The sequence below is a fragment of the Mus pahari genome, chromosome 1, assembly GCF_900095145.1.
Source record: "Mus pahari chromosome 1, PAHARI_EIJ_v1.1, whole genome shotgun sequence".
NCBI lineage: Eukaryota > Metazoa > Chordata > Mammalia > Rodentia > Muridae > Mus > Mus pahari.
This window is the reverse complement of record NC_034590.1, coordinates 152,015,470-152,038,172: the sequence shown is the minus strand read 5'-3', so window position 1 is coordinate 152,038,172 and position 22,703 is coordinate 152,015,470. Positions and strand designations below refer to the sequence as shown.

The 22,703-nt window shown below is 43.9% G+C and overlaps 1 protein-coding gene and 1 pseudogene across 1 annotated transcript; one reads left to right on the top strand and one right to left on the bottom strand.

Moving 5' to 3' along the window:
• The window catches only part of LOC110329517, a 30,329-nt pseudogene extending 28,078 nt beyond the window's left edge, over positions 1–2,251 (bottom strand).
• Positions 2,252–2,312: 61 nt separating this feature from the next.
• Tctn3 (tectonic family member 3) lies at positions 2,313–17,728 on the top strand. Its single transcript, XM_021209003.1, has 14 exons — positions 2,313–2,614; positions 2,764–2,887; positions 3,126–3,244; positions 5,265–5,398; positions 5,591–5,699; positions 5,792–5,907; positions 6,328–6,363; positions 6,876–6,956; positions 7,182–7,307; positions 8,279–8,386; positions 8,765–8,859; positions 9,100–9,253; positions 11,480–11,617; positions 16,600–17,728. The coding sequence occupies exons 1-14, from the start codon at positions 2,395–2,397 to the stop codon at positions 16,834–16,836; spliced, it is 1,797 nt and encodes a 598-aa protein (XP_021064662.1). The 5' UTR covers positions 2,313–2,394; the 3' UTR covers positions 16,837–17,728.
• Positions 17,729–22,703: the final 4,975 nt, after the last annotated feature.

Below are 22,703 nucleotides of genomic sequence, written 5' to 3'. Positions count from 1 at the left end.
AAGCTGAAATAAGGTAATTTCCCAAGAACTAAGTTAAAGGAGTTCAACAAACCAGTCTTCAGTGTATATTTTGAATGTTCACATATGAACAAAGTGAGCATGACTTAAACAAGGGTATATATCAAATGAAGACAGATAAAATGTTTACCTTACACAAACTATATTCTAGTAAATACATATAATTTGAGTAATATAAATTTGGCCTTTGAAGATCTATGGAATGTGGGGTGGAGAGGTGGCTCAGTGTGCAAGAGTGTGTTCTGCTCCTTGGAGACCTGCACTCAGATCCCATCATCCACAGCAGGAGGTTCACACCCAGCTGTAACCCCAGCTCCAGAGCAATCTTACCCCCTCTTCTGTCCTTCACCGGCACCCATGTTTGAGAGTATTTAGAGCATAGCGATATATTTAAGCTAAAAATTCCAAGGCGTTATAAAAATTAAGATCCGGGGCTGCAGAGATGGCTCAGTGGTTAAGAGCACTGACTGCTCTTCCAGAGGTCTTGAGTTCAATTCCCAGATCTGTAATGGGATCTGATACTCTCTTCTGGTATGTCTGAAGAGAGAGACAGTGTACTCACATATATAAAATAAATAAATCCTTTTAAAAAATTAAGATCCTCTTGGAAAATATGAGCAATTTCAAGTGCCCCAAATCTTATCTGCCCAAAATATTCATTGGAAAAGAGAGCTATCAGCCCAGGAGATTCACTGAAAAGAGAGACACCTGAAATCAGTTTTAAGGAGTGGACTGGAGTGGATTGGTAACTCCTGGTAGATGTTACTTTATTCCCCCAAATAATTAAAATAACCCAAATGTTGGAATTGTGAGCACAGGGAGATAACTGGCTGGGTTTTGACCATACACAATCCAACTGCTCATTGCAATAGCTATTAGTCACCTGAGGTTATTTAACCTTGAATCACAATTTTAAAATGAAATATTTTACAGCTCAGGCATTGCATGCCTATCATGTGTGCCATAGCCATGCCTGCCTGTGTCTCAGATTAGTGGAAATACAGACACGCAGAAAGGCTATGCCACTCCTGAGAAGAGCAAGCACATTCTAGAGAGTGTTACAGAATTTAATGGTAAAACGTAAAAGATCAATCAGCTTGCTTCTTGGTTCCTTGGCTATTTCCATCTCTGTATCTTTACTTTCTTCTCAGAAAATGTTTCTAAATTGTAACTTTCTCTAAATCCTCATACTCTCCCCCATCCTGTTTTCTTGTCCTGAACCTCTTCCCTTACTACCCTTTCCAGCAACAAATATACAGATCACCTTTATTGATATAATGCACTAGCTAAAGCTTTTAAAAATAAATAAATAAATAAAATTTAAGTTGATAAGAGTGTTTGTGAGGCATGCGTGAAGCCAAGGCCGTGAGTTTGGCCTCCAGGACGTTATGGTGGCCTATATGACTGAAATTCCAGACCCAGGAGGCTCAGAAACTCAGTCATTCTTGACCACATCTTGAGTTTGAGGGTCAGCCTGGGCTACATGAAACTGTGACTCAGAGAGAGGGGGCAGGGAATAAAGAAACTCATGGAGTTGAAATAAGCATTGTTTTATTGTGCTTTTTAAAAAATACCATAGTAATTAAAGTGGAGATATTTTTTAAATTTTATTTTAGATTTTATGCACAGGAGTGTTTTGCCTGCGTGTGTCTGTGCACCTGTGGGTGTCTGATGCTGCCTACTGAGGCCAGAAGATGGCACAGGCAATGGATCCCCTGGAACTGGAGTTGCGGATGGTTGTGAGACACCCTATGGGTTCAGGGAAGCGAACCCCAGTTCTTTGAAAAAACAAATATTCTTAGAAGCTGAGCCATCTCTCATGCCCATATCATGGGGACTTTGTTCATTTGTTTTAGGGATCAGAGTCTCACTCAGTAGCCCAGTTTGGCCTAAATTTCGTGATCAGGTACTCAGTTTCCCGGCACGCGTAAGGGATGTGACTTTCTATGTATTTTTCTCCTTGAGATCATGGTGTTTCCACAGGAAGGGCCTCTTACCTTGGTAAAATACCAGTTTGTGCCTCTGGGTCTTCCTCCCAGTGACGACCTCCTCCAATTCCTCCAGGTTCGTAAAGCGCGCCAACCCGCTGCCAGCTGCCATCTAGCGGCGGGATCGGGCAAAGACGCCTTCGCCCCTGAGGCACCCAGCGGTTGCCAGGTAACGGGAGCCACGCGCCGCTAAGGAGGAGAGCTGCACGAAGGACGCTCCGGGTCGTAACAACACGGCCTTCCATTGGCTGAAGAGCACCCGGCTCCCGCCTGAGCCAATGCGCAGACGGAAACTGATGACGACGTACACGACTCCTCTTCCCAGGGCTCCTGGGACGTATCTAGAGACCCAGACTCCTGTCGCACCGCTCTGCGGCCAGGCTGCCTTATGTGCACCTTGCAGCTGCACCTGCTGCTGCTGGTGGTCCTGATGCTTTCTGACGCCGCCCGGCCGCAGCCCTCCTCCACAGCCCGTGCTCTGCCCACCTCCTGGGGCCTGGAGCCAGTGACGCCCGAAGTGCCAACCTCCGCTCCTCCGGACTCGTCTGAGAGTCCGACTCCCTGGACTCCATCGATGCCCGAGAACGCGACCACCGACCCCTTTCCAGGTGATGCGGCGGGATACGGGATGGAAATACTGACTTCTCAGATCTAAAATTGTGTAGGCAAAATTGCCCTGCCACGTAGCTGGCAATGGGGCTGTCAGCGCGGGAAAACTTTGGGGAGCTTCCTCTCGCTTTACTTCTTGCACTTACAGCTTTACCGATCTGTGTCTGTGACTTGACTCCTGGTACCTGCGATTTAAACTGCTGCTGTGACAAGGACTGCAATCTTCTCCATCCCAGAACTGTCTTTTCTTTCTGTCTTCCTGGTAGTGTAAGGTGAGCTGCGGTGCTCCTCTGGCGGCGAAGTAAGAGTGAGTTTCCCCTGCCCCCCCCCCCCAGGATGTTCCCTTGGGCTTTCCTGGGAATGCCGAGCCATCCAGAAAAACAGAACCTGAGTGTTGCACCTCTGACCATAGACACCCCCCCTTATTTGCATCAAACATTGGTGGGGTAAGGCCCCTTCCCTAGCTGTACTCCATGTCTCTCTCCTCAGTATCTTCACCTTTCCTCACAGATCTTCAAGTTGGGTATGTGTGGACAACTCTCTTATGTTCAGGAGCAACTCCCCGTTCCCTTCCAGAGTTTTCACGGACTCCAGTGGAATGACACAGTTTTGTGTCCGTGTGAACAACTGTGAGTAGAAACGAGTTTGATGGCTCTTGTCGTTTAATGTTTATTGTAATGTGACTTTGTCTTTGGGATTCCCTGCTCTCTTATTTCTTTTAGATTCCCCATTGCTCACCCCTCTTACCACTACCATCTTACTTTTAGTTAATAAGGACATCAGTAATTTCAGAAACCTCCAGTGAGACTCCACCACCTTTAAACTACTGCTCAGCACCTTTAGCCTGGCAATCTGCATTGATTTCTTTCTTTGTTCTCTCCTTTCTCTTTCTTTGTCTGGAAGTTTTTCTCTAATGATTTTACTCTGCCCTTTTTATATGGGACAAATTCATGCCCTTTGTCCTCAAGCTATGCCTTAAATTTTTCCTCACTTTTATCTGCGTTTCCCCTTGACTCAAGTGGCCCTCTTTTCTCCTTGCAGTGCGAACATCTTAGCTCTCCTAAGAATCTTCTGTCATCTGCCCCAGTGAGCCCATCCATGGAAGTTCTAAGACACTCATCGTCCTCAGTCATTCCTTTAGAATTTGTAGAGTTCCTTGTATGGTTGTCAGTTTATGTGAATATTATGATTTCCTCCAGATAAACTGTCAGTTCCTTAAAAGGACAAACTGTGGGGCTGGAGAGATGGCTCAGCACTTAAGAGCGCACTCTGTTCTTCCAGAGGACCCAGGTTCAATTCCCAGCACCCACCTGGCAGCTCACAACAGGCTGTAACTCCAGCTCCAGGGGATCTGTCATGCTTACACAGACATACTTGCAAGAAAAACACCAATACGCATAAAATAAAAATAAGTCATTTTTTAGAAAAGGGCAAACTGTATATTTATTCACAATGGATAAAATGCCTTGATAATGATCACTGGAGGTGGAGGGTGTGCTATTCCTAACAGGGTCTCTACAGCACCGTGGAGGGGGAAAACGGCAGACCAGCAAGTAGGGGATTGGGGGTCTGCTCCTGGTTTTGCTACCTTACTCTGAGGTCCTTGTAACTCCCTTGCCTCAAAGGACCCAAATTTCCTAAGGAGGTGGATGAGATGGTCTGTAGGCTTCTTTTCACGGCCACAGTTATATCAGAGTGTAACCATCTCTAAACTGTTGGCTGATGGTATGCTGTGTGTGATAGTGGACACCAACAAGAATATTTATATACTTATATATGAAGCCACATATATATCACATATATTCTTATATATGAAGTCACATATGAATAATATACTTGTGTATATGAATATAGCCTTAGCTTGTACATCTGTGTTCTGTTCCTATCACTACTTCAACCAATACACCTAATACTGAAATGAGGGGGGCAAGTGGTCATCTGTGGGGCTAGAGAGATGGCTCGACCCCTAAGAGCACTGGCTGTTCTTCCAGAGGACCCAGGCTCAACTCCCAGCACCTGCATGGCAGCTCACAACTGGCTATGGCTCTCTCTTCCTGAGAGAAAAGCTATGAAAAGAGTCCGTAGCTGTTGACTCTCTGAGCTCATTTTCTCTCTCCAGTTCACTTTAACTTTTGCATACGAAGGTGGTAGTAACTGATTTGACAGGTGGTAAAGAGCCTTTCTGTGCAGTTTCTGGAGGAAGCTACAGAGGTGGAAGCTTCGGCTCCTGGAGATGCAGAGCAGGAAAGGTGGGGTGCACACCAGGCGTCATCACACCCGTGCCCAAGCAGTACTTTGTTCTGTAAAAATTACACCTATTTCCTGGGGTTGGGAGTTGGGTGGCACACACATGCATGTGACGTGAATACATACTATAGCACGCTTGTGGAGATGGAAGGACAGCTTGTGAGAATTAGCCCTCCTCTTTTTCCAGTATATAGGTCCCAGGGATAAATTCAGGTTGTCGTCAGTCTTGGTAGCAATAGCCTTGACTAGCTGAACCATCTTAGAGTTCTTGCTTAAACTCTGATGTTGATTTGGGTGCGATCATGTGTGTTTGTTGTGCTTTAAAGGTTGTTTCTTACGTCAGATACTTAAAAAGAAAAGCTTTTTATCTAACTCTCTGTTCTTTTAAAAACTAAATTTTAGCAAAATCAAACTATTTCCAGAAGCTCCAAACAGTCAATGCAACCAACTTCCAGGCCCTGGCTGCAGAGTTTGGAGGCCAGTCCTTCCCTTCGACACCGGAAACAGAAACGCAGCCGCCAGAACTATTCTATAGGGTGAGCCTGGGGGAGGGGCTGAGACAGTCTGGCTTTCCCGACAGAGTACAAGTTGGCCCTGTAACTCTGTAGTACCCTCCTACGATGAGGTCACCCGTGCTCATCAGAACTATCTCGTTAACCTTTGTTTCCTTTCCCTGGGCTGTCGAGTCCAACCTCACAGCAAATGAATTTGTCCTCTGTTTTGTTCAGGCTGGGGATCCCATCCTGATCTACTACCCGAGCTGGTCTGTAGTGAGCTTCCTGAGGCAGCCTGCAGCGGTGGGAGCTGGGGGACTTTGTGCCGAGAGCAACCCTGCAGGTGGGTCCGGGGCAGGAGTGCACCGGCCTTTGGCTTTTTCGGAAATAGGCTTGCTCACTTACCACGGCTGTCTTCCCTCTTCGTGTCATAAGGTTTCCTAGAGAGTAAAACCACAACGTGTCCTCGTTTCTTCAGGGACCTGGCCAGTAGCTGCAACTCGGAGCCAGCCCTGGATGCTGCCTCTTACTATAACTTCAGAGTCTTGAAGGTAGGTCGTTCCTCTCTCCCCACTCTCCAGACTCACCTCACTCAAATCACTCAGCCTCACGGTGAAGTTCATGTGCCACCCACAGTTGTGTGCTGTAGAAAATCCCTGTGCTGGAGCTTAGCTAAGACCTCTCACCATCCTGAATGATGGGTTTTCTTGAGAGTGAAGGATCGATGGACGGTCCCCTGTTTTTTTTTCCAAAGTTCTCACTTTTTGAGCAAGCTCAGCTGGGTGTGTGACATTCAATCGAGTGTGGCATCCAGCTCCCCTGTGATATTTAGTGAGCGGAGAGTCAGGTGATGGATCAGAGGCCACTCCAGTGTTTCAATCTTCCCCTTCCCCTACCAAAGTCTGTTTGGGGTCTGGTGATTCTATGAAAGGCATGAACACCCTCATGCCTGTATTCCTCATCTTTCCTAGGTTCCAAGAGGTGTGACTGAACTTCAGAATATGAAGGTATGATACTGTTTCTCAGGAAAAACAATACCTGACTGCTGTCTGTCTGAGGCCGTTCCATTCTGAATTGTAATAACGGGGGAGAATGTAGCTATTTTATACCACAGTCAAGCTTGGCTCTAGAAATAGCTTCACATGAAGTAAAGATTAGTGAGATGTTTAGAAAACACCTGAGTTAAGCCAAGCTAAATGCTGCGTTTGGAATGGGCGTCTTTAAGTCTTTTCATACAGTAGCAGGCATACGAATGTCAAAGAGGTTAAATACAGGTTCTTTACATCTGCTTGGCTGTGGCCCTTGCTTCACCTCTGATAGAACCAGTGTACTGAGATGTGCTGATTCAGAATGACCTGAATTTAAGTTGTCTGGCACTGGAAGGAGAGGAAACTAGGATAGTCCAGGGGAAAGAAAACCATTCACTTTAGCAGAATGCATAGCTAGAGTGCATTTCTCCTTTCACTACAGAGAAAGGCTATTCTCTGTTTCAGTTGATAATGCTTCTCTGTCTTACCAGTTCCAGGTTCCTGTGACACTTGCCTCACAAACCAGCCCTCCTCTGTTGGCTGGAAACACATGTCAGAATATCGTTTCCCAGGTACGGAAACTCAAATTCTCTTCCTAAGAGCTGTGTTTGGTCCCTGTTTCACATGCAAGTGCAATATCTAGCCGTCTTTATCCTTATGTGCTATTGTTTTGGGTCTGTTCTGATAATTATGTAAGCCTCTGGCTTGCAATTAAAAACACAGACTGAAGAGTCTTCTGTGCTAAACACAGTAAGCCCACACTATTTTGGTTAATGGATTCTCCTTTTCTTTTTCAGGTTGTTTACGAGATAGAGACCAATGGGACCTTTGGGATCCAGAAAGTTTCTGTCAGCTTCAGACAGACCAACCTGACGGTCAAGCCAGGGGTCTCCTTACAACAGGACTTCATCATTCACTTCAGGGTCAGCAGCCTTCCCTCTGCGAGGGTTCAGAGACTGAGTCCCAGAAATAGCACTTTGCAGAGCCAGAATCCACACTGTGTCTGTCTATCTGTCTGTCTGTCTTTCTGAGCACCTTCTCTTTCTCCTACAGAATTACCTTTAATAAAATCTCCCACTCTACTTCACAGAAAAGAAATAATCTGTTTCTGGAATGTGTGTGAAACAGAATCCGAATATTAAGGCCTGCTTTAGTCTTAATTGAGGTCTCAACATTTACCGTTTTAACTAGAGTGACAGATACTCAGTACGTGTGTATCATTAACATTTACTCTGATGCTCTGCTTGGACCCAACCAAGACAGTACTGAACTTAAAGCTGTTCACTGTGCTCAGTCAGCAGCACATAGACATTCTCTTACTCTGCTTCTTCACTTTTGAACACTAATAACTGTATCTCCCCGAGACCGCAGGTTTGTGGTCTTCATTACTGGCATCTGTCTGCTTTTCTTCTGCCTCTCTTTACTCCTTTAAAACCAAGAGCGTTCTCTCCAAGTCCGTGACCAGCCAGGCTCTGTGTCTCTCATTAACATTCAATTTATATTTAGATTCCTCTGGATTCAGCCAGGCCGCATGCACATTGCACGAAGTCAGTGTCTGAGAAATAGTGTCGAGGGATCCTTAGTGGGTCCTTGGCTTCAACCCTTGGCAGAGTTAGCATGAAGTGAATTTCAGCGTTCAGACTGCTCGGGGTCAGGGGAGAGCACTTGCCTTCCATAAGCAAGACCCTAAATTTAATCCTCAGCACTCCCTAAGATAAAACAACAAGCAGATCACTTCAGATTTATGCTGGAGAGGGAAGACGGAGGGGTGGAGATTATGCTGCGGTGTGGTGAAGGGAGGCTTCCCCGTGCCGCTCACAGATTGCCTGTTAGGGAAGGCAGGCATTCAGCGGGGAAGCGAGTGTGCACAGCAATTGTCTTCTTCCTTCTGCAGGCATTTCAACAGAGAAAGGCCGCTGCTCCTGCTGCTCCAAGAAGTGGGAACCCTGGCTACCTCACTGGGAAGCCACTCTTGGTGCTGACTGGTGACTTAGGTCACTCGGTATCTTTTTAGGGGCTGGGTGGACTATTCCAGCCTGACAATGGTTGCTGACCTTCTGGGTTTTCCAGTTTTCAAGGTTCTGATGGGCTTCCGTAGCACGTTCTGTACCAGAGTATATCTCACACAACTATCGGTGAAAATTATACCGGTGTTTGCTTATTTTAGTGTGATAGTCATATGCTAATATATGGTTAATGAGCTTTTAGAAAGACAGTATTTGTCTGGTTTTTTAACTACTAGAGAAAATGTGGGAGTGAGCCGTCAGTATATTAGTAAAATACAAACAGTGCTTAGGGGTCCATGAAAGCATCAACTCCCCAGCCCTGCCCACTTCCTATGTCTGTTGCAGTCGCCTTGACCATCACTCTTGCATCTCAGATGACCCTGTTGCAGAGCGAGGGTAATGGGCTTTGCTCTGCTAAGAGACACGAAGTACAGTTTGGAGTGAACGCAGTATCTGGGTGCCAGTTAAGGTAATTATTTGCCTCAGGGCATGTTCCACCATTTTGTTTCTGTCTATAGGGCCTATGTAGAAGTAACTGTTTACTATGTCAAATAACACTTTAGAAAAAGGTAGTCTTTGCATCTGTGGGGTACCTGCTAGGGTTGCTTCCTCTGATCCCTATCATGGTACTAATTTCATGTTCGAATACTAACATGGCGTCGCCGCCATGCTGGTGTTGGGCTCCAGCCTCCGAGATCTTTTCTTTCAGACCCAGAGAGGTGAACTGCAGCCTCTTGCAGAAGGAGATTTACCAGACTCTGCATGGAAGGCCCAGACCGGAGCACGTTGCCATCTTTGGTAATGCTGACCCAGCCCAGAGAGGAGGGTGGACCAGGATCCTCGGCAGAGACTGCAGCGTTTCAGTAAGGAAGGAAGCCACCGCGACTGGTGACTCGTTTTCCATCTTTGCAATTAATGCCTAGCAAAGCAAAAACCAGTCTTGAGTCTGTCTGTATTTATCATAGCAAGAAGAATGTAAGAAATTATACCTCTTCGGGGTCCATATTTCAGGTTTCACCTGTGTCTAATCTGCTTCCCTTACATTAGAATAAACTTGAAGATAATCTAGAACAGTTCTCAACCCCTTCAGGGGTTAAACAACCCTTTCACAGGGGTCGCCTCAGACCATTGGAAACATAGATATTTACATTACAATTCAGAACAGTAGCAAAATTACAGTTATGAAGTAGCAACGAAAATATTTTTATGGTTTGGGGTGGGTCACCACACCATGAGGAACTGTGCTAACAGGTTTCAGCATTAGGAAGGTTGAGAGCTACTGATGGTACCTTATAGTTCAAAGCCAGGCCATATACTTCTTGGAGAGGTAGGTGGTCCTCTCCTACCATGTGGGATGATCAGACTCAAGTTGCCAAGCTTGGGAGCAAGCAACCTTTCTTTACCCGCTGAGCCACGTTTCCAGCTACACTTAGAGTCGTAACTACTTGGTCAGTATGGGGCTGTTTATGAGGCTGGCAGCAGGTTTATTCTCTTAGGATCACAACAGGTCAGGTTTTTAGGATAGTGTCGAACCTTTGCCAGGTAATTGAGTTGGGTTCAGTTCTGAGTACCACCAAATAAAGATCACATTTCACATTTACCGAAGGTATGAAGGGTTTAAAAACTGAAGTCAAATAGGATGTATCTTCCTACATCTTGCAATTACTTCTCTCCGGGCTCTGCTTTAACTATGCCATGTTTCTGTTAGAACGGTTTACGTGGCTCCCTGATACCTTCAAAACAGACTTAGAATCCAACCCCAGCCCCGTGTCTTATGTAACTTGTCATTGCTTCTGTGTTCAAATCCTGTTTTTTAAAATCCAAGTTGTCTGCCCGAGGCCATGGCCATTCATATCCTTAGGAGAGAGACACTCTGTCACTTAGTGAGTATTTTTCCTCAGCAACATGTGCTGTTCTAATTGTGTGCCTCTTTAGAAGTTTTCTTTTTAATTAACATAATCCTATGTATGTATGGACCATGTGTGACATTTCAGTACACCCATGCACTATTTAGTGATCATTTCCATCTCATTGTTACATTCAGAAACTGCTAGCTTCTCTTTTCAAGTTTTTTTCTAAGTGGTGCTGGGAATTAAGCCTCCAGATTCTGCATAAAATATATAGTTAGTAATTTAAAACTTAGTTGGCCCTACTGTGCTATGAGCAATTAGTTATTAAAAACTGTAGCTTGGTACTAACTATCCCACCTTACTCTCTTGTGTATGCTACCCCACCTTTAACTAGTCTCCAGCAATCACTGTAGAATTCTACTCTTCTCTGTTAAGATCAGCGTTTTTCTCTGTGCAGTGGTGGTATACACTTTTGATCCCAGCACTCAGGAGGCAGAGGTAGTTAGGTCTCTGTGAATTTGGGGCCAGCCTCGTCTACAGAGTGAGTTCCAAGACAGCCAGGGCTGCACAGAGAAACCCTGTCTTGAAAAAATCAAATAGAATGTAGATTCTCTGTGTCCACCCATTTTACTGCAAATGTCAGGGTTCCATTTTCTCTTTTATGAGTGAATGAATCATATTCCATTGTACGGGTACCACATTTTCTTCACCCTTTTATTCCTTGATAGGAACCTCAGTGTGGAGCCTATGTTGGTTGTTGCAAGTGGCAGTGCAGCTATCTCTTTGACAGGGTGGTTTCATTTTCATTGAATGGTTGTACACCCAAGAACAGAATAGCTAGACCAGATATTAGGTGTATCTTTAGATTTCAAAAGACTCTTCATCCTGTTGTTCATTTTAAATACAACTTTGTAAAGTTTAAGAACATTTATATGGTCTGGTTTTGTACTTTCTCTAAGCCATATGGGCCTCTGTATTATTACACAATGCTTTAGTAACAGTCGCTCCCAAGAGATGCTGAGAAAAGATGCATCAGCAGTTAACAGTACTCATGGGTAGCTCACAACTGCCTGTAACTCTACCTGCAGGGGATCTAACACTCTCTCTAGCCTCCATGGGCATCTGCACATGTTCAAATACAGACACACACACAAACACGTAATCACATTCATAAAAATAAATCTTGTCAAAACAACAGAAATGCTGGCAACTGAGCGCGTGCTTCTCTGTGTCCTGCAGGCAGTTAACTGCACTTCCTGCTGTCTGATACCAGTGTCCCTGGAGATCCAGGTGTTGTGGGCACATATAGGACTTCAGTCCAACCCACAAGCTCATGTGGCAGGAGCCCGATTCCTGTACCAATGCAAGTCTGTACAGGTAAGTCTGTTCCTCCCAGCCACCTGATGACCAGGCTGTTGTTAAACTTCTGAGGGCCAGTGTATGTTACCAATCAGTGCTGCTTTAGAGGAGGTTCCCAGAATCCATTTTTATGTCTGTTTTTCCAGCATGCTTATAAAAATTAGCATTTTGTTATATGGTTATATGACTATAACCATATCCATCCTTGTCCATTCCCCCATTTCATATTTCTTTTAAATAACCCTACTAGTAATAGCCCTATGAGTAATCTGACCACAGAAAGCATTTTCTATGCATGTGTGTTCATTGCAACAGTCATTCAACTAATAATGCTTTGGAATCTGTTTGTTGTGATTACATTACTGGTGTAGTTACCAGTCCTTGCTTCTATGGTCTCCATTGAATAAATGCTTTCATCTGGAGTAAACATATGTCTCTGGTTCATCACGTGCTGTAGGACACACTTAGCATCTGCCTTGGTTTAAGAGTGTGTAATCTTTGGCTTTAGAGGTTCAAAAATACAGTATTTTTACATAGATATACTGAGGTGAAATGATTCATGTATGGACTGGTATGCTATTATTTTTAATGAAAATTAAAACCTTGTAATTTCTGTTTGCTGCAGTACATTTGCTTTCCAGTCAATTAACAGGGAGCTGCATTTAGGTCTGGCATAACATACTCTTGCTCTCCCAAGCAGCAAGGTTGGACAACTTGGTTGTCTGTGCCTGTCAGTGGTGCTCACACTCGGTTATCAGAAAGTTTCGCAGAGAGCTTCCTGTTCTTTGCCTGGATGGACATGTTTCTGTAAGACTCATGCAGTCAGTCACAGAACCTGCACTGAATCCCCTGGCAAGTTTTCCTCACAGGAGTTGTGTTGCCACGGAACTGTTTTTATGTGCGTGCTTTTGCCAAGCCTTTGCCCGTCTTAGGCATTACAGCCACGGAGTACTTGTCTTCTTCTAGATAACTTTGCCCACGCCTTTTTTTTTCTGGTAGTTTGCTTTGCCTACAATACTAACCAGTCATTCAGTCTGCCTGATGGACGTGGATAATAGAGTTCCAGCTATGTTTTCATCATGAGTAGCTGAAGAACTATTATCTAGTCCAGTGGTAAGGCTGAGAAGGGATGACACAAGAACTGAGGCATTGCACCTCTGGCTCCTGTTTTGGCTTTGGCTAGATAACAGTTATAAGCCAGAACTCTGGCCTAAATAGTAACACCCATTGATTTTATTGTTTATAAATTATATATCAAAGAAAGCATTAAAACCCCACAAAGAGACATTTAAGGAAAAATAAATAAAAGAAAAACCAGAGCAGAAGGAAATGCTCACAATTTATGTACCTGATGCTGTTCTTTCATGTAGAATAAAGAACTTGTATATCTCAGTCATGAGTTACACTCTGTGCCACGGACCACCCCGGTCGGGGATGTGGGGTCCCTGGAATGAGGGTCCTCAGAGCTAGGTGGGTAAAGATTCGGTGGTAACAAACAGAAACAAACACAGAGGCAGTTTGAATCTGAGTGTGTTTTGCAGGGGATTTTATACATTAAAAAAAAAAAAAAAAATTACATCTCTTAGAAACTGTATCTCATGAAACAATCACAAATACCAACAAAAATCATTTGGCACAGTAAAGCACAAAATCATCCAAGCATTAGAACTCTGAATCTATATATTCAGTGAATCACAAACAGAACAGGTAACATCATTTTAAATCATCAAAATATAACAATTCTAAAAGAATGTATTCGGTGGGGGCTGTCGTCCAAGGCTAGTGGCATATTTCCAGGAGCAGGTTAATCTCTAACGGTCAGTGCCCTTAACCACTGAGCTAACTCTCCAGCCCCATGGTCAATTATTATAACTATTTTAAGTCTTTCTAATTAAGGCTTTCTTTACCATATACCAAAACCCACCTCCGGTGACACATGTGTAGCCATATGAAATCTTATTGTTGGGAAAATTTTTATCATCATAGTTTTGTAAATGATTTAGAAAGTAAAGCGTTGGTTTCCCTGGAGATAAGGTCATGTTAGTGGCCCCATCTCTAGGGATAGTTTCTTACCCATTATTCTCGCTTAAGATCTTGGCCCAGGCTACCAGGAACATGTAAATAGGAGAAAACAAAGCAGATAGATTGTCATGAGAACTACAGCTTAATATTTTTTCTCCAGCGAAGAGTTCCACAGCTGGTTCCAGGAGGCCTCCCCCTTTTGAAGTCAATCTCTCAGTCTGTGGAACTTGTCACACAGATCCTACTGGAGGTAGTGTGGCAACTCTGACCAAAGATATATCTGTTCTAGTTCATAGTAGAGAGTGTAGCTGCACAAAACAAATCTCAGAGGAAGCATCCCAGCTTTTTAATAATAGTTTCATTTGTAAAGACTTGATGGAGAACATGGTGGTTTAAAAATTGCCTTAGATGCAGTAAGTTGCAGTAATGCATAGGATGGATATCCTGTTATAAAAACCAAACCTGTCTCAGTTAGGGTTTTACTGCTGTGAACAGACACCATGACCAAGGCAACTCTTATAAGGACAATATTTAACTGGGGCTGGCTTATAGATTCAGAACTTCAGTCTAATATCATCAAGGTGGGAGCATGGCAGCATCCAGGCAGGCATGGTGCAGGAGGAGCTGAGAGTTCTGCATCTTCATCTTAAGGCTGCTAGAAGACTACTGGCTTCCAGGAAGCTAGAATGAGGGTCTTAAAGCCCATACCTACAGTGACACACCTACTCCAACAAGGCCATACCTACTCCAACAGGACCACACCTTCTAGAAGTGCCACTCCTTGGGCCAAGCATATACAAACCATCACAAAACCCAACCAAACTCTTCATGTTGTTGGTTAGTAAATCTTACGTTAAAGAAGGGATGTTGCTGTACTGTAGACTGAAGTAGAGCAAAGAAACTCAAACCTCAGGAAGGGTTGATGATTTCTAAAGTAAACGTCATAAAATACTATTGTGTAAACTAGGAACAAGTGAAGCCAACCACACTTAGCAGAATGGGAACCATAGAAAAAGGAAATGTGCTGCTGTGGTCATACCATTGTTTGCCTCAACAAAAGAGCTGAGGCAAGCAGAGGTTGAGGGAATTATTTTAGTGACTCACACCACACTGTGAATTGTTCACTTTTGTGTGTTCATAACCTTAAAGTGCAAATACAGAAAGGTTAGATTTCAGAATTCCAGTCTAACACACTGAACATAAATGAAAAGCCTTGTTCTCCATGTGATAATAAAACTGCTCTCTCAAACGGGTCAGCCATGTTCGGTATTATTCATTGGCTTGATAGGTACAGTTCCATCTCTCTGAACTGAACTGTCTTCTGGGCATCGTGCAGTTGTAAAGACTTGTCTTAGTTTTAATTGGAGAATAGCAATTGTACGTGTTTATGGGATACAGAGTGGGATTTCGATAGATGTACCAATCAAATGAGAATAGCTAATATCTCTATCTTGTATATGACTTTCATTTCCTTTGTAAACCTGCCTCCACCCAAATTTCTCTTAGATTATTTATTGTTTTCCTATTTCAGTGAAGGGGGAGTTTCTGATCTATCTCATGGCTGCACTGTTTTGAAGACATCTTGAAAGTCCAGTCAAGTAGCCTCTCTCATGAGTGCACGTTCCGTATGCAGCTAAAAGGACGCTGTCCAGACAGCTTATTGTATGTGACTTCTTAGCCACCGAAATGCCACTGAGGATAAAAACTATTACTATTGAGTAGATACAGGTGTCACGGTTGCTTTTGGGGGCTCATGGGCGTCTGGAAAATCAGTTCTAGATTGAAAGTCTTTCCTCTCTGTCTTCAAAATCAATGAAAAGGAGCCAGACATAGAGTTTGAATGTTAACGTGGTCAGTATGTCAGCTACCCTGAACTGATCATTCCCTGTTGTATTTATGGTTTAAATTAGTACACTGTTCCATCCATATATATATATATATATATATCTGTGTGTGTATGTATGTATATATGTATGTATACATACATATATGTGAATATATGTATATATGTATATATATGATTGATGTGTTTATTAAAAATGAAAGATAAAAGCACACAGTACACTAACATATATATAGGCAAATTTTTCATGGATATAAAAATAAACAAATCTTTTAAAATACAAATAGACAGACAGACAAATGAACTCCAGAAGACAGTAGGTGCGTGCCTCATTGTGATGCAGGGGAACAGGACAGCTTCATTCCAGGTTCTACGAGATAATTATATACTGTCAAATTAGAGTCAAGGTTTGCTTGGTCAGCACAGGGTCTGAACAAAGGAATTCATCTCCGGAACGTGAGAGCCACATCTAGAAGTCCTGTTCCTGAGATTAGATACGGGGTCAGCCTGACATGGTTGTTTCTCCTGGGAGCATCCCTTGCGTTGGACTCAAATTGGTAGATGGTTGGGGAAGTCTTTAAAATCTAAGAGTGAGTGGATTATCAATCTGGTAATCGAAGTTAGGTTTCTCCCCCACTCCCCACCCCAATTCTTTTTTTCCCAGTAAGCACCCTTTCTGCCTTCACTTACGATTGTGTCAGAGCTGCAGCTGATAGGCCCTCTGGGGGCGACTGCTGAGCATGTGATAGCAGTGGTCTTCCTCCTATCAGGCTGCTCCCTAGCTGGAGACAGTGGAAGTCTCTTTTGAGACAGGGTCTTCTATAGCCCAGTCTTGCCTCAAATTTGCTATAGTCAACGATAACCTTACATTCCCGATCTTCCTGTCTCTGCCCGCCAAGGACACGTGTGGTAGGCTCTGGGAATGAGGCTTCAGGTATACCTGTTCAAGTCCTAGAGTCACCGGCTGTTGTTGGAAATGTGTTTGCTTCTGTCTCACAGAATGAGAACTACATGCAGCCATTCAAGGAGATATATCTTGCTTGGCTCATGTGTTTTCAGTGCAGAGAAAATAATGCAGCTGGAGACTCCATGAAACATACCAAGAGCTCACCTATCCTTGGCTTTCTTCCTATAGGAGCACCAGAGAGGAATAGAAGTATCGTTGACGACGCTTGTGAACTTTGTGGACATTACTCAGAAGCCAGAGCCACCTAGGGATCAACCCAGAATAGACTGGAAGCTGCCTTTCGATTTCTTCTTTCCCTTCAAAGCGGCGTTCAGCAGAGGGGCCAGTGTTCAGAAAGACTCAGCCTCTCTTGTTCTCATCCTGTGTGTCTTACTACTTGGACTTCTCAACTCACAGACCAAGTGAAGAAAGAAAAGAATCAGGTTTCATTTTTCCCTATGGGAAACTAAAGACAGCCTGCTTATCTTGGCTAAATAGGTCCTTGACCACTCATGATTACGGGAGGGAATTTAGGGAAACAGGACCTAACCAAAAGGAATTTTTTTCTTTCCATTTTCTCACTATGTAGCCTTGGTTGGCCTAGAACTCCCAATGTAGACCAGGCCGGTCTCAGGCGCACAGAGATTTCCCCTTGCCTCTGCCTCCAGAGTGCTAGGATTAAAAGCACGTGCCATCACACTCAGCCAGGAGTCTTTATGAATTGAAGATGGTATGCTAGAAAAGTGACTACAAGTATTCCACCTTCATAGCTCTCCTCTTGGGGGGTTCCTCGGACCCCCAGGTACACACTGGGTTCTCTGCGTCTAAAGCTGGGCAGGCCAAGAGCCCCCCCCCCCAATCTCTTCAAGTTGCGTTTTGCCTCTCTGATAACAGGATCTCACAGGCACATGCTCTGGCATCACCCAGAGCGTGAACTCCAAGAGGCTGGCCCCTGCGTTAGTGCTGACAGTTCACGCCAGGAAACTGCTGGCTCTATGTTTTGTCTGGCTCTTTTGCCAAAGCATAGCCACACCCTTTGCCCGGACTTGAGTTAGAAAAGTAGTTCTTTCTACTCATGTCCCAAAGTGAATGGAGTCCTATGTCCTTTTCTCACTAGCAAATGACCCCACCAGTCCTTTCTGTCCTCCTCTACTTTGTGGTGTGATGTAATAGAAGTGACTGAGAACTCTGTTTTATTATGTTCAGTAGCATGGCAGAAGTTGACACCTCATGATAGACATCCAGAGGACTTTTATGTATATGAGGTTTAAAGGGGAACTGGGACTCTCATAAACTCTACAGTAGTATTTGAATCAGGTTGACTTGACTTCTTTTCTTGGGGAATTCTCTCCCTTAGTCCAATTTTATGCCTGTGACTTCTGTTTGAAGTCTGTTTCTTTAAGGATAAGGCTTTGGTAGCTCATGCAGAGCCCTGACTGCCTGGCCGGTCCACAGAAGTAGCATGCGCAGCGACAGACTTCATGAGCTCAGATCCTCTTCTTGAATGGAGACAAGTTAGTTGAGAATTATAGTAGAAAACTTAAAAGACTCATGCTGTCCTTTTAATTAAGGCAAGGTTTTGATGGAAGAAATGACATTGTCTAATTATTTTAAACATTAGCCTTGGAATGAGACAGTAAATATAAAGAACTAAGATGCCAACGAATAACTCGTGAAGCCGTGTGAAACGTGCAGTTCTAAGGCACCACCCCCTCTGAGCCAGACAGTCAGTGTGGCCCACATTCTTGATGGGTGAGCTTCATTGGCACATACATAAAAATCTGCTGGCCTAGGAAAGTTAATGGGAGGGGGAAGGACCTGAGAGCCTGGAACAACCTGAGGGGAGGCGCAGGCCTTTCTGTGGACTAAAGTGATCACAGGAAAATTACGGAATGGACTAAGCATTGATGGAAATTCGCTTTGTGGGAATTAGAAAGCCAGGCAGAGAGAGTTGGAGGTTATTAATGCTCTGAAACCCAAATTGGTTTGTTTGTTTGTTTTGTTTTGTTTTGTTTTTTGAGACAGGTTTTCTTTGGATAGCCCTGGCTGTCCTGGAAGCTGATTTGTAGACCAGGCTAACCTTGAACTCACGGAGATCTGCTTGCCTCTACCTCCCGAGTACTGGGATTAAAAGCATGTGCCGCCACACTCAGCTCCCAAATTGTCTTTTAATTCACAATCCTGCCTCAGGAGCAGAAGGAAATGCTGACGATATATTCCATCTCCAGCTGCTTATTGTTTTGTTCCATTCCAGAGTCCCCAGCAACTAGCCAGTTTCTCTGAAAAGGGCAGAGTTCTTGCGTCAGTTACTACCAAGCCAGAAGCGCTCTTGCACAGGGCAGTCGGGAGCGTGGGAAGTTGGCAGCACAGTTCTCAACAGAGTCCGTTACACAGATGTTACCTAGCTGTGCAGCCTTGGCTCCCAGTCCCAGTCACTGCCACCACTAGGTATTAGCACACATAGGGCCTTCAAGTTTGGTCTTAGCGGTTAATAACCCTATGTGACAATGTATCCTAAGTTGCAGGCTACCTGACACCCAACCCACTTGGAGCCAACTACAAGTTCTTTCCAGAGTCTGTCCCTCTCCGTCTGTTCTCCTTTGTGCAGACGCTTACTCCCACTGAGGCTGGGAAACTATTCTGTCTTTAAATCTTATGTCTGGCCGGGCGTGGTGGCACACGCCTTTAATCCCAGCACTCGGGAGGCAGAGGCAGGCGGATTTCTGAGTTCGAGGCCAGCCTGGTCTACAAAGTGAGTTCCAGGACAGCCAGAGCTATACAGAGAAACCCTGTCTCAAAAAACCAAAAAAAAAAAAAAAAATCTTATGTCTGAAGTACAGCCTTGTAAAATCTTCTTGTAGATGTATTTAGTATGCGTGTTTGAGTTGATTTGTTTTGTTTTTGCTTACATGTACATCTCTGTACCATGTGCATGCCTGAGTGTGATGGTTGTGAACCACTATTGGGAGCTGGGAATTGAACCTGGGTCATCTATAAGAAGAAGTACTTTTAACTGTACCTACAATTAGACAGCCTTTTAAAGTGCACACAATTCAGCACTGGGAAAATGGTTTTATTGGTGAATTATTTGCCATGCAAGTGTAGGGACAGGTATCTAGATTCTTAAATCTGATGGACATGGCAGCCTGCCTAAAATTCCTGAGAGGCAGGGATTCCCTGGAATAATCAAGCTAGCCCTATGAGTCAAAGCAGAGTTCCAGGCTCCATTGAGAGACTGGCTCAGTGAATGAGGTGAGTGAGTGAGGAGACGCAGGGTTAGCCACAGGCATATACACACATACACACATTCACATGCACACATGTGCCCTCTATATACACATACACTGAATACATAAACCAAAAAATGGGTAATGTACAAGTCAGCGTAATAGCAGCAATCACCACTGACTCCAGAGAAAAGCTACCTGTAGCAGCCTCTTGCCTCTCCTCCCGGGTATCCTTGGTAACCACCAATCTCTTTTTGTTCCTCTGTAGACCTATTCTGGATGTCTATTGTGCTACCTTTTGTGTTTGTTTCACTTTGTGTGTTTTCAGAGCTCATCTGATTTGTAATTTGTATCAACACGTTGCTCCTTTATGGCTGAACAAGGATCTACCACATTTGATCAGTTTGTTAGACGATGACATTTAGGTTACTCTCACCTCTGGCAGTTATGAAAATTTGTGTGCACTGCAGTGTGGACATTTGTTTTTCATTTTTCCTAGGTTTCCAGGTCGCATGGTGATTCTGTTTGACACATGGGCCTTCCATGCTTCTTTCCTCCTCGTGACAGAACGTCACGGTGATCCTCATGCTTTTTCGAAAGCTCAGTACATGTTAGGCTCCATCCTGAATCTTCTCTGTACGCAAACCAATGCAGTCCTTAGTATGACTGTTACATGGGGAAGACGTTTTACAGACATTCAATTTAAGGAACAAGCTGTACAAAGAGGTATGTGCAGTTTGGTTAAAGTGGAATTGGAATCCCTGCCAGCCTGCTGCAGGTTGGAGAAATGTGTACAAAACTCTCACCTGCATCTAGTGGGTGTGTAAATGGATAGAAGCATCGATATGGTGTGGTAGCTGTTGGCTCATGTGTCTCACAGGCCTTAAGAAATGTTTAGAAGATAGATGTGTTTTGTGTCTTTAATCCCAGCACTCAGGAAGTTGAAACAGGAGACTGGCAACTGGGCTGCACAATAGTAATTTCACAGCTATTCTCAGCAACATAGAAAGAGCCCATTTAAGCTGGTTATGGTGGTACATGCCTATAATCCCAGAATTCGGGATGGGGAGGCAGGAGGGTCATGAGTTCAAAGTGAGCCTGGTGCTATGTGAGATCTTGCTCTCCCCCTCAAAAAAAAAGAAAGGAAAGAGTAAAAGACCCTGCCTCTAAACTCTAACCCAATAATTCAAGTTATCAGGCAGAATTATGTTCAACAGTATTGAACCCTTAAATTTGGGTACATGTATAGGTTGAAAACTTGTACAACCACTAAACATTATGTATACTTGCCTTTATTGCAATAGAATTTATGTCCTATTTAAAGGTAGGGGTGTGTGCGCATGTGTGTGTTTGTGTCTCCATGTATGTATGCATACATGAGTGCAGGTACCAGCAGAGATTAGAAGAGGGTGTTTGATCCCCAGGAGCTGGGTGAATGTGAGCATCTAACATGGGTGCTGGGAACTGGATGTGGGTTCTCTGGTAAGCAGCAAGTGCTCTTATGCACTGAACCAGCTCTCCAGCCCCTCGTGACCTGACCTATTTTTAAGTGAGAACAACAAACTACAAAATAATCACAGATACTCTATGCTCCTACTTTTATAAAATAAAAATGTTCATATATGTGTAAATGAAAAACAAAAATTAAAAGACTACATGTCAAAATGTAGGTTTTTTTTAAAATGATATCTGGTTTTATAATCAGAGAATAACATATTTTGAAGAAACTTGATATGTACCCTCTAAAAACAACTTCAGTTTATTCTGCACAGGAATATTGTGTTCCATGGGTAACCTCCCTTTTCTGTTGATGGGTTTGTTTGTTTATTCAGCATCCCAGACCTGCCTAGAATCATGCCTATCACTTTGTAATCTGCTGGGGTTCTTTAAGATAAAATACTGACTGAGTCCTGCATCTGCAGATTCTGGTTCACCTGTGGGGGTGGGGGTGGAACTGAGAAGCAGGGACTTGAAGACTCTTTCATAATAAATAAGCAATTAGAAAAAGAAAACCTGTGTTTTAGATGAGTATGGTCATATGTGCCTATAATCCAAGAAGCAGAGAGGCAGTAGGATCTCCTATTTATCATCATTATCACCATCATCATCTTTACTTACATCTATATTTTCCTAATGGTTCTAGTATGCTCCTTGGCTTATGAAACTATAAAGTACACAGTGTGGCTGCAGTGTTCACTGGTCACTGCTGACTCCTGACTATGCTTATCCCTTCTCTGAGCCTACCCATCACTCACTATGCTAAGGTATGGGCAGAGCCTCTGTTCACATATCACATAGGCCTTCTGCCCCTACCTCAGCTGACTGGTTCAAGCATGGAGTCCTAGAATCACACAGGAGTCCTGGAAACTCTTCTTGCCCAGGAATTTGGAAGCGAGATCAAGACTGTCCATCAGGAATGGCACTAACGATGAGACGGCTGTAGACCTGGGGAGACCATTTTCCATCATGTCTTTAAGACCAAAGCTTCTCATTGTCATACAGTTGAAAGATTTGTTAATCCAATACTTACATCTGAGAATGGCAGGAGAAAAATTAAGGTTGCACAACTGACCCACTACCCTTCTATAAGAGCAGAAAACTTTATACAGGAAAACACTGCAGTGCATAACATGCAGTGGCCTGGAATCTGAGTTGGGCCATCATTCATGGTGCTGTGTGACATGATGCCATTTACGGTATTCAGCATACATGTGTGTCGGAACTAAGGTAGCTGAAGTCTCATGATGCTCAACATGCAGCGAGCGCTGCCAGAAGCAACTCAGTTGTTCAATTTCAAAATAATGTTTGATCGTTTGTTGTGTTAAGAAACCTTCCACTATTTACGATTGTCAAAATCTTCACAACATTCAGCACTATGGGAGGACCATTTCCAGAAAAGTGAGAGGGGGCAGGATGAGAGATGTGTAATGAAAAGACTCAAGAGTAGAGGATAGCATTGGTTCCGAATGTTACAGGTTCTTGTTCTTGTCTCTTGGGAGACCCGAATTTCCCTATTGCCCTTTAAGACTCAACCACACACACACACACACACACACACACACACAC